A 12,549-nucleotide genomic window follows, 5' to 3' on the forward strand; every position below is an offset into this window, starting at 1 on the left:
AGGATTGGCTTGAAGTTTGTGTTCGTGAGGCAGAGCATTTGTAAAGACATTTCATGGGATCTCCACACGGGAAACTGAAGGCATGGCCAAGCAGCTCCCCAATATTAATCCTGCAGATCATGGGCCACCTCTGAAACACATGGGCAGAATTCTTTCCCGGGTGAAATGATACGGAAGTCGTTTGTAGATGCGCGTCCTGGAAGCATGAACAGGTAAACTGGGGAACGGTGTCTAACCAAGTGCATGTGGAGATCCCTGTAGCCTTAACATCCCTTCCTCAGCACCTAGCAAGCAGTTACTGCCTGCAGGGAGGGCAGGGCTGAGTGAGTGGGTCTGCAGTCTCCTTATTGCCTTGTGATGAGGGTTTTGGATGACAGCGGGTTGAGCTAACGGTACTTTGAGAGCACTTGAGAAACAGGCATTTCACACATGTAAACCGCAATTGATATTTGCGTTCGTAAGAAATGTGTTCACCAATTCACAAACGCATCAAACGGCTTTATAACCATGTGCTGTTCCCAGAACGCGCCATATTTTACACACATATCCTCTATCCCCTTAAATAATGGATTCTTAAATGTCTGAGTTGTCCCAAGTTTCAGTGTTGCTATGCATTTTGAAAGAAAGCTGAGGCAGAAATGACTGTGTATCTGAGCTGTAAAGTTTCACACAGGTTCCCCCTCCCCACCATGGCTGGACTTCATGGGAGGCCGTACTTGGAGACTGCCTGATGTCTCAGGAAACCTGACCTCATCAGAAGGACTGGGCTCAGAAACAGGCCAGTTTCTGAGAGAGACAGAGATTCGCAGCAACCAGCCCTGTCGTGCTGTGAATATCTCTCTGCTTTCCCATTATACAGAAAGGAACTTGAAAGCAGCTGGTCCGTTCCGTGTCCTGACTCTGCCTCCCTCAGTCCCTTTCTGTCTGTGAAACCGCAGCCTTCACTAGAACATAGGAAGTCGTTCTGTTTTACACTGGGGTCCAGGGCGCCTGATCCTAGAATCACATGCAAGCTTATTTGATCTTTAACCCAAATTTGTTGTCACCTTGCCTTTTGAAACTAGCCAAGGCACTGTCCCCAGAGTTCACAGACTTTCCTAAGTCAACATACACCTATTCGATGGTTACCATCTCATCGTTAGCAGGATTTAGAAACACCTAGCGACATTCTTAGGTGCGTCCATGAGGGTCTTTTGGACACATCTGACCAAGGAAGGAAGACCCACTGTGCCCGAGGTGGCCCCAGCCCAACAGTGGGGGTCACCGAGTGGATAAAAAGGGGTGAGCTGAGCACTAGTCTTCATGTCTCTGCTTCCTGTCTGCGGGTGGGAGGGGTCAGCTGCCTCAGGCTCTGGTGGCCACAGCTAGAGACACACGTGTCACCACGCCATTCCCACCACAGTGGGCTGTGCCCTCCAAACATCAGCCACAGACACTCACGGAGGGCTTCCTCCTTAGGACGTTTTTGTGGAGAGTTTTGTCTCAGGCGAGAGAGTCACAAACACACCTTATATCCTACTTATCAGGGCCAGATTTCCAGGCCCTGATGACAAAAATGTCAAAGTCTCTGTTTCCAGAGTCTCCGTTTTGAACGAGAAGCAAGCAGCAAAGAAGTGAGAAACAAAGAGATTTCAAATAGAAGAAGTCTTATGATATGAAGATATGTTCACAGATGACTGAACCACATGACTGAATATGAACTATGAAGATATGCTGATACCGCATGATGTGATAGGGTATACAGTGGCGTGATATGATATGAAATGTTATATTGATCTATGATATGAAGATATGGTGTGATTATAAGGCATGATGTGATATATGATGATGGTGTGATATGAACCGATATGATATGCATACAGATGATAACAATGGGTGATAATAGAACATGACATGATGGTGTATGTTATATGATGAAGATAAATGAATGTTATGATGGCATGGTATATTAGGGTATAATATGATAATGACATGATATTATGTGGCATGAAGATTTGATGTACAACATAATGATATGATATGGTGATATATATGATGGTGTGTGGTGTCTGATATAATGTGACATAATAATATGAAACAGTATAATATATGATGCTATGATATGACATGATAACAGGATAGGAGAATTTACAACCTAATGAGGTGATATATGATGGTATGTGATATATGACATAATGTGACATAATAATATGTAATTGTACAATATTTAACATGATAAATATGATGATATATACAATATATGATATATGATATGATATGGCAATATATGGTGATATATATGATGGTATGTGATGCATGATCTGTGATATTATATAACAATATGAAATAGTATAATGTATGATCATATAAAGGACATGATAACATAGGATAGAATACAATCTAAAGCAGTGATAGATGATGATATATATCATATACAATATAATGTGATATTATGCAACAGTACATGAGCAGTATGAAAGGGTACATGACACGATATGTGAATCGATATAATATGACAAGATACATGAAGCAATGAAGATATCATATATTACTGAACATATGTGATATGATCATGGTGCAATATGATACAATGGTATAAATGAAATGACATATGATAATTCTAAAATGTGATACATAATGATATGATTTGACATGTTGATGTATGATATATGATATGATGGTATGGTGTTGTGATCATGTGACCACGTCATGATATATGATATTATATGACATCATCTTTCCGTGAGAATCTTTTTTTAAGATTTATTTTGTTTTTTGACTACGGCTTGTGTGTATACATGTCTGGATTTGTATATGTGAGTACAGTGCGCATGGGGCCAGATGAGGACATCTGATCCCCTGAGCTGGAGTGACAAGCTGATGATAGCTATTGTTTCTCTAACCTAATGAGATAAGAGCTATGATTGTGGTGGCATCAGCTGAGATCAAATAAAAACCACGAGGGAAGTATAGGCCGCAAGGAAAAGAGCCCACTGTGGGAACGACAGAAAGATTTGGCTTTCGTGAAGAAATTTTAACAAAAATATTTTTGCTGTTTTTTGAGATATGGCTTCACGTAGCTCATAATATATAGTCTAGCTGACCTAAATTCCTAATCTTCCTGCCTCTACCTCCCAAATGATGGGGCTACAGGTGTGCATCCCCACAGAAGGTAACTGTGTAGCACAAGACAGAAGGGACCAACATGAAGAGGAAGAAGACAGCCAGCCTCATGTAGATAAAGCTGAGACACCTCTCTGAAGACCAGCTCCCATCACTTTCCCAACTGAGGATCTGGACAGAACTGTTCTATATATTCTGATCACAGTGCTCTTTTAGCACACAAAAAGGAACTGGGCTTTTCTGCAAAACCATTCAGCTTTTCCTAGTGCAGAAAATAAAATCTTAAAGATGTACTTAAGCAAGTGTATTTTTGGTGACAGTTTAAGGCCATGGCTCCAGTATCTTGCCATGAGATAACTGATCTGTGTACACTGTGAACACCTCTAAGTTCACATTTACATGATGAACACACATGAAGTCCCCAGCCTTCCTTAATTCATGAACCTTCGTTAGTTTGCAGCAAAGGCTCTCTATGTCTCCTTGAGTTTGCAATTTTCTTGCATCACCCACCCATGTAGCTAGGATGATGGGTGTGCCCCTGTGCCTGACTCTGTCTCCTAGGATGACAGGTGTGTACCCTGTGCCTGACTCTGTCTGAGATTTCTAAGTGCTGTGCAGGACCAAGTGGCATCAGTTCCCAGTGCCTTGCTGAGCACTAAAGCAGGAAGAACAGAGAGGTGGGAGAGCAGGAAGTAAAACCTAGAAATAAAATCTGGAGCGAAGGCCATGTGCTATATGAAAATAAACACTATTTGTTGTTTCTTTCAATTGTATCTTTTAGTGGTTGATATAATTCCTAATTTTGTAAAACACACACACACACACACACACACACACACACACACACAAAACCCTCCACTGATATTATATTATAACTTCAAAAGCAATATATTATTAAAAAAATTCAGAAATTATGTCAAAAGCATGAACAAACAAAAGGACTCGCTGATCAATCTAGCACTGGGAGGTGTTAGCATTTTATATAAATACATTTAAACACTATGCTCTGTGAATCTTTTTAAGATAAAGACTGGGGTGTTGGGCATAGCTTTCTTCATGTGCTGGAGTCTCTCCCCCTCTGTGTGTTCTTTCCCTTGCAGAGCCTCTCAGTTCTGAACACTTCGGGAGGAGCACAGTGAAGTTAGGCATGGAAACCAGCCATGGTCCTGAGCCCTGGAGCCCACAATGGAGCTGAAAGTCTGCACACAGGGCTGAGTGCAGAGTTAGCAGAGAATGAGGAGGGACAGGGACAGCCAGCCTAGGGGGTATAGGTGACAGTCGACAGTCATGGAACAGAGTCACACAAGATACAGGCAGAGGCTCAGATCACAACACAAACCATAAACACAGTGTGGAAAACATACAGCTCAAAATACAGGGGACGAATTAATGCTTAAGCGTTAACTTACGCAATATGGGAGAACCAGGGAAGGGGCTCAGGGGTGGAGCACCCCAGTGCTTGTGCAGGAACTGAGGAGAACAGCCCCACCCCCAGCAACAGCCACAGCAGGGCACCAAGAGCCACAAGGCCTGCAGGGAGGACGGCATCAGAGAGTTCAGTGCTCTGTGCTCCCTCCCAGACAGCACCTCGCAGGGAAGCGGGGGTCCACATGGCGGTGGGATTCTGGTTGAGAATTAATTCCCCAGACAAATTATATTACTGTTAGCTGAAGGCTAGTCATCGGTTGATATTCCTGGATTATACATGATTTTTCACAGCTGAGTCTTGTTAATCTACGATCTCATTGCAGTCAGGTCATAGACTAGGGAGAGACTAAAACCATTTTAATGCTAAGGGCTTAAGGTGCAAGTTGAGGACCTGAATCTGATTCTCAAGAACCCACAAAAAGCCCCATGCAGCTGTGTGCAGCTGGGATTCCAGCCCTCCTGCAGTGAGGTGAGAGGCAGAGACAGAAGAAACCATGGGCCTGTGCCCAGCAGGAAACATCAAAGAGACCTTGTCTCAAAGAAAAAAGATAGAAGGCAAGGACTAAGGCTTGAGATTGTCCTCTGACCTCCACATATGTGCTGTATATGCATGTGCCTGCATTCACACACGCAACACACACAAACACCTACTGTACACAGATTTTCATATAATCATTAATATACAACTACACACAGACCTTAGAGCATCTGTGAACATTCTTACACTCACATCCCCTTCGTTTAAATCTCTTGCCTCCATTTCAGTTATAATCTCGAAGCCTTCGGTGTGCAATAGACCTTTAAGCAATACCGATTTTACACAAATCGGAACGCTTAAAGAAACTCTAAACGCCTATCGCCAGAAGAACGTGCAAAGAGCACCCAGCCATCATTAACAGATAAGACGGCTCTGCAACAGACGGAAACGACATTCCCTGGTTTATTTCTCTGTGAGGCTCTAGGCGGGAAGGCTGCTTGTTCAGCTCTCAGCCACAGTCCAGTCACCTCAAGACATGTATAAAAGTCAAAGCGGGCACGGTGACTTACCCACTTCAGCCAGGGCTCTGATGCAGGATTCCACGGAGGCTTTCTGGGCTGGGTTGGGCCAGGTGCAGTTGTAAATTCTGAAGGCGGACTGCAGCAGCTGGATAAAGACCGGCTGATGGGTCTGGAAATGAAAGGAAAATGGTCACTCTGTGACCCTAAGCCACGGTGCCGCTAAGCCCCCAATCCACTGAGGAGGGAGCTGAGCTATACCTCAGCAAACAGGACCAAACAATAAAGTGCCACACAGTGCTGTGTGCTTCAATGCCACTCACAAGTACCTAACTTGAGAAAAATGTCCCCTGTGTCAAAATGACATGTCAGGCAAGAAAATCGGTCACTTGGTTTTCATTATATTTGTTTGTTTGTGTATGTGTATGTGTGTGTGTGTGTGTACACAATGTGTGTACACAGTATCTGTGCCCAGTGTGTGTGCAGTGTGTGTGTATTCAGTGTGTGTATTCAGTATGTGTGCAGTGTGTATGCACAGTGTGTGCAAAGTTTGTGTGTAGAGTGCGCAGCATGTGTGCATAGTGTACAGAATGTATGCAGTGTGTGCAGAGTGTGTGCACTGTGTGTGTACAGTATTGTGCACTGTGTCTGTGCAGCATGTGTGTGCACTGTGTATGTGTGTGGACCAGAGGCTGACCTGAGCTAGCTTCCTCTATCACTCTCCACCTTACTTTGGTGGGCAGGATCTCTCACTGGACCTGAAACTGTTTTGGTTAGATCTGAATGGCCTCTGAGTACCAGGGTCCACCCGTCTCTGACCCTTCACAGACATACCAACTTAGGCGTCTGGCCTGTACACGTGTTCTGGGGAATCAAACTCATGCCCTTGTTTTCACAACAATCATTCTGCCCCTTCATTGGCCCTTTAACTATATTCTTAATTAAAAAAATGCAAGTTCAAGGGTCCACCTGTCTTGGACCTGACAGAGGTCCACTACCATGTTCACTATGGAGAAACTCAATGTCAATTTCTTAAAGATGTCATCGCTCACCCAACAGACACAGAAAGAGACACCAAACGGGAAACGCACTCATCTGTGGTCCAACTGACAATTCCTAACAAACTGTAGGTATTCTGTAAAGAGTTGTTACACTAGTACATGTTCGGGACAATTACTTCCTGATATTGTTGATTGAAGGTTGGCAGGGTCTGCAGGTCAGAACTCATGCACACACAGGCTTGAGCACGTGTGTTCTTTACACAAACGGAACTAGATAATGCTTAATGCAATTCTGTGGCGCTACGCTGAGAAACAGTTTTGTTGGTCATTAATTTTCCCTTTGAAACATGAGTTTTAAGAAGCCGCCCTGCAGATGTACCACAATGTATTTTACTGTTTCCTTATCTGTGGGTCTTAAATAAGGTTGAAAAGTATAAATATTTTTAATACTTTATAAAGGCCTGTGTGAAAATGTCAATATGCCCACATTAAGATAAATTACTAATAGGCAGCAGATGCGCCGGGTGCAGGTCCACCTGAACCATCAGCCATTATCTCAAGGTTCCTCGGTGGAATCCTCCACAGACAGAGGTGAAGTGTCTGGCACTGCTTGGAAATCGGGAAATGATTCAACTGCAAGAGGAGGTCTCTGTGTGGAAAATAAAGTTGGGGTTGGGGGGAGCAGCAAGAAGGGAGAGAGGATAGGAGGGAGGGAGGGGGTAGGAGGGTGGGCGGGGTAGGAGAGAGGGCAGGGGGTGGGGTAGATGGAACCATCATCTGTCAACCTGGTTAAATGATGTATAAACTGGACTTCTTGCTAAAGCATAAATTTCAAAGTGAGTCAGAACAGACAAAGCTGCAAAGGCTGAGAAACACGAAAATGCACAGAAAACTCGGGGACCACAGAAGAGAGGGGCGCGCAGAACGTGAGAAGATGCAGCCGCGCCTACAGGTAAAATGCCACGGTGAAACCCATTCCCCTGCGTTACCGTGAGTAAGTTAATGCTAAGATGAAGTTTGAGTGAGAGAGAGGCACAGTGCTGAGTAGCACAGGACACGGTGACTCTCCAGGGTGTCCTAAAGGCCTTCCTAGCAGACTACCACTCATCCCAGGCATGGGAGGTAAGCGTCCTACAGCTGAGGACTCGGCTCAGCTACCTGGAGGCTGGTACTGTTATCCGAAAACGGCGAGTTGAAGAAGCCGCTCACGATGTTCATGACTGACTCTGTCACACACCTCTCCAGAAAGGTGTCTGCGTGTTTCCGGTCCGTGGTGGTGTTGCAGACCTGGGGAGAAAGAAAAGTACGTCTATACATTGGTGGAGGAACCTTCTAAAAGTTGCCTGTGGAGTTCTCCACAGTCATTTCTATACTTTGTGAAGCTGCTTCAGATGGAAAGATTTTCATCCAAATCCACTAAGACTTCCATCTCTGGCAGCTTCCCCCATAGACCTCTGTCATTTCAGCCTCCAATGCCCTTCACGCCTCTGGGCCCTGGGTTAACTTGCCGTTTTCTCTATCTTTGCCCGCCAACCTCTCCCTTGGTCCACAAGCTTGATTTTGATGGAAACCGCATGCATTCATGGAGAGGACGCCGAAGAAAAGGGCCACTGTGCGCATAACCAGATGAGAGGAACCCATGGGAGGTGTTGACATTTGCGTGTGTAATGTCCTCTATACGAGCTCAGGTTCAAACACTTGGTCCATTGCTGTTGAAGAATGTGGAGGTGTGCCCAACACGGTGGAAGACACTGTCATCTATGAAGTTTACCCTACACACCTGTGCTACCAATTTACAAATATATATATATATGCATAATGTTTGCATATTGGGTCCCAGTAGCCGTGAATGGATCAGACATGCCTGCGACTTAGAGCCTTGTTAGAGGAAGTGTCTCATTGGCTGTGATGTGCCTGGAGGTTTGGAAGCCCCACCCACTTCCTGTCCCCCTCTTTCCCATTGGCCAAGGTGTGAGAGGAGGAGCCCCAGTTACACAAGTGAGCCCACCACGCAGCTACCGCCTCTCATCCTTTCCCCTCTACAAAGACGGTACCCTAAAACTGAGAGCTGAGACAAGCGCACCTCCTTTCTGAGTTGCTTCTACTTAGGCGACTGATCACAGAAGTAGGAAAAGAGGTTCACACAGTAGAAAAATAAAGGGAGTAAATCTAAATCCTTCCCACACTCTCTTATGCACCTATCTTCTGAGAAGCCGGCATGCGCATGCGCGGTTTATGCCTCTGCAGGCCGAGGGCAAAGGCAGGGCTGGAGCTGGGACTGGACGGAAGCGCCCTCCCTTGCTCTGATCCAGGACTGAGCTGGGGCTGGACCAAAGCACCCTCCCTTGCTCCATTCCTCAGAGCGCACTAAACGAGGCCCTTTGCCAAACTGCATTTCCAAATGTCTGACTGACGAATTGCGAAAGCGAAGGGTCCTGATTGAAAACACACAGGAGATCCGGACACAAGAAGAGAGAAGAGCAGAGGGTGTGAGAAAAGCTGGGAACCGGGACAGACAAAGAAAACAAAGACGGACAAAGGGTGAGAGGCCAGGGATGGTGGCCATGTGTTCCAGACGTCCTTGGGCGACCCACATTCCTCAGTAACATTTGACTTTTCAATAAGGCACTGCATCAAAAGAGCGAGCACACGTGATTTAATTTGATACCTCTCTAACACTTGTCACAGGAATTCATAAAAGAGAAAAAGTCCGGTCTCAAACCATGGGTTCCAGAGTTCCTGGCTTGGAAAACGGGCGGTTCGTACCGAAATTAGATGTGCGCCGTGCAGGGGAATGAGGACAGGGTTTGCTTACATTCTAACCCCTTCCTTCTGTGAAGGCTTTCTCTTCCTCCACTGAGACACACACTGATACAACGTCCTCAGAACAGAAAGGCTTTCGGAATACCTTACACTGTCAGGCCATATTGGGGAAACGGAATAGTTTTAATCAAAGGAAGTAAATTATATCTAATTATGGAATCTTACCACTGTTCCAGCAAGTAACAACTTCTACATGAATACAATATTCAAGGCAGTCAATGACCCATCCACAGCAATGACCCCACTACCACAGCGAAAGCACCAAGTCCATATACAATGTTTTTATCAGATATACGTACGCAACTATGACAGGGTATTTGCAAACGTTGCAGAGAAATGGATTAATAATAACACAGATTTTTTTTCCTTTTTTTTTTATTATTAACTTGAGTATTTCTTATATACATTTCGAGTGTTATTCCCTTTCCCAGTTTCCGGGCAAACATCCCCCTCCCCCCTCCCCTTTCTTATCGGTGTTCCCCTCCCCACCCTCCCCCCATTGTCCCCCTCCCCCCAACAGTCTAGTTCACTGGGGGTTCAGTCTTAGCAGGACCCAGGGCTTCCCCTTCCACTGGTGCTCTTACTAGGATATTCGTTGCTACCTATGGGGTCAGAGTCCAGGGTCAGTCCATGTATAGTCTTTGGGTAGTGGCTTAGTCCCTGGAAGCTCTGGTTGCTTGGCATTGTTGTTCATATGGGGTCTCGAGCCCCTTCAAGCTCTTCCAGTTCTTTCTCTGATTCCTTCAACGGGGGTCCTATTCTCAGTTCAGTGGTTTGCTGCTGGTATTCGCCTCTGTATTTGCTGTATTCTGGCTGTGTCTCTCAGGAGCGATCTACATCCGGCTCCTGTCGGTCTGCACTTCTTTGCTTCATCCATCTTGTCTAATTGGATGGCTGTATATGCATGGGCTACATGTGGGGCAGACTCTGAATGGGTGTTCCTTCAGTCTCTGTTTTAATCTTTGCCTCTCTCTTCCCTGCCAAGGGTATTCTTGTTCCCCTTCTAAAGAAGGAGTGAAACATTCACATTTTGATCATCTGTCTTGAGTTTCATTTGTTCTAGGCATTTAGGGTAATTCAAGCATTTGGGCTAATAGCCACTTATCAGTGAGTGCATACCATGTATGTCTTTCCGTGATTGGGTTAGCTCACTCAGGATGATATTTTCCAGTTCCAGCCATTTGCCTACGAATTTCATAAAGTCGTTGTTTTTGATAGCTGAGTAATATTCCATTGTGTAGATGTACCACATTTTCTGTATCCATTCCTCTGTTGAAGGGCATCTGGGTTCTTTCCAGCTTCTGGCTATTATAAATAAGGCTGCAATGAACATAGTGGAGCACGTGTCTTTTTTATATGTTGGGGCATCTTTTGGGTATATGCCCAAGAGAGGTGTAGCTGGATCCTCAGGCAGTTCAATGTCCAATTTTCTGAGGATCCTCCACACTGATTTCCAGAATGGTTGTACCAGTTTGCAATCCCACCAACAATGGAGGAGAATAACACAGATTTTTAAAGTGTGATGTATCAGAATAAGAGTGGATGTAAGTGAATGTCTCTTCTTTCTCTCCCCCTCCCCCACTCCATTCACCTTCTTACTTACAAGATGCCCCATATGCATTTTCAACGGCACATGTGAGTTGCCCTTACCGCCGCGCCTGTGTTTTGGGTCTGTGACTAACTGAATCAGAGACTACCTGGACACAGCCACTGCAGGACAGCTGACCCAGGATCAAGAGCCCTACGATGACAGGACTAAGCCGAGGGCAGCACACTCACGATGGGAAGGCGGGACAAAGCGGTGACGCTCACCCTGGATGTGGATGGAGGAGGTGGGACAGCATCACCACCTCAGGATTTAAAAGGTATGACTATTTACTGCTGGAATTCTCCGTGTCCTGTTTTTGAACCTCCGACACGTGACTACACGGAGTGGAACCAGACGTAAGAGGGAACTGCCATAAGTGTCTCTGAAACCGGTGAGTCCGCTCCATGGCTCTAACTCTCACGCTGTTCACGTTAGGTGAGGCTGTATTTCTGGGCTGTGCGAACTGAGAATTAAAATCTAACCTGGCCCAGAACTGATACCACACTGACTTTCCCATGACAGACGTCAGTTAGGATTTTACTTCTTGAAGCATCTTCCAAACACTGAACTTTTCTGACAGGCTAAAATTGCCCTTTTGTTCAGCAGGGAGCAGCCCAGCTCTCACACGAGTCCCATGGACTTTGTCCAGGCACAGCCCGTGCAGTGGGGGTTAGGGGGCCTCTCGAGACTTATCACACATTGGGCTTCATTGCCTGGAGCTGGGCACTGGCAGAGATCCCCTTATGAGTAAGTGGATTAATGAGATTATCTAGATAAGGCGTTATTCTAATGTCTGGTTAATGAAAAGCCTGTGTTTACCACAGCATATGGACCTACTCCTCTCCAAGATAGGGGAAACCAGCATTCTCTCTTTTCATCCTTCACTCGCCCTACCAAGGGTAGCCAAGAAGTGAAAGAAGCCTTTATTCTTATTAAAGCCTTGAAAAACTCATCAGGAAGAAAAAAAACCTAATAGATATGTCATATATTTATCCGGTTTTAAATCTTACTCTTTAATTAAAAAAAAAAACGGTGGGAAATGGCTCAGAATGACATGAGCCATTTATGTATGAGACATGTGTTTTTAAAGTATTCGTGTGTTTACATATGATGACCTGACATTGTTCCTATAATGTATGCCCATGTGGTGTCATTACCCGGCCTCTCACTGGAAAAGCTAGTATTATTTCTGTCGGCCATCAGGCTTAAATCTATTTCTGAAACTAAACTGAGGACTATATTATCAAAAATTACAAATTATTTTTTAGTTATCTTGTTCCTGTGGGGTTTTATGTGGTTTCCTTGAATCAATTCATTCATTCAATCATTCATTCATTCATCCATTCATTCATATACTTGATGATTATAAAGAATTATACAGTATTATTGATTTGCCTTTCACCTCCGTGGCTTGCTCTTCAAAGGTAAAGCCGTCAGGCGAGACTGTGGAGACGGCCCCCTGCTGCACGCTCAGCTCTTCCTCTGAAATAAATTTGGAATGCAGTGGCAGAACTCTCTGTGGACACGCAGGCCAGCCCTTGTTAACACAGCTAGCTCTTGCCTTCGTGCTGTGGTTGGTTGCAGCTAACTGGAGGTGCGGACAATTATAGA

General features: G+C 45.0%; 1 protein-coding gene across 3 annotated transcripts in view; it reads right to left on the bottom strand.

The window, feature by feature from the left end:
• Nucleotides 1–12,549, bottom strand: part of Itpr2 (inositol 1,4,5-trisphosphate receptor, type 2) — a 377,779-nt gene that overhangs the window by 183,217 nt on the left and 182,013 nt on the right. For all 3 annotated transcript variants that reach the window (XM_087659437.1, NM_031046.4, XM_087659438.1), the window contains 2 exon segments: nucleotides 7,686–7,814; nucleotides 5,578–5,698 (listed from right to left, as the gene is read on the bottom strand). In XM_087659437.1, the coding sequence (XP_087515563.1) occupies nucleotides 5,578–5,698; nucleotides 7,686–7,814 (250 nt within the window).

This window comes from Rattus norvegicus, chromosome 4, assembly GCF_021556685.1.
Source record: "Rattus norvegicus strain SHRSP/BbbUtx chromosome 4, alternate assembly SHRSP_T2T, whole genome shotgun sequence".
Lineage (NCBI taxonomy): Eukaryota > Metazoa > Chordata > Mammalia > Rodentia > Muridae > Rattus > Rattus norvegicus.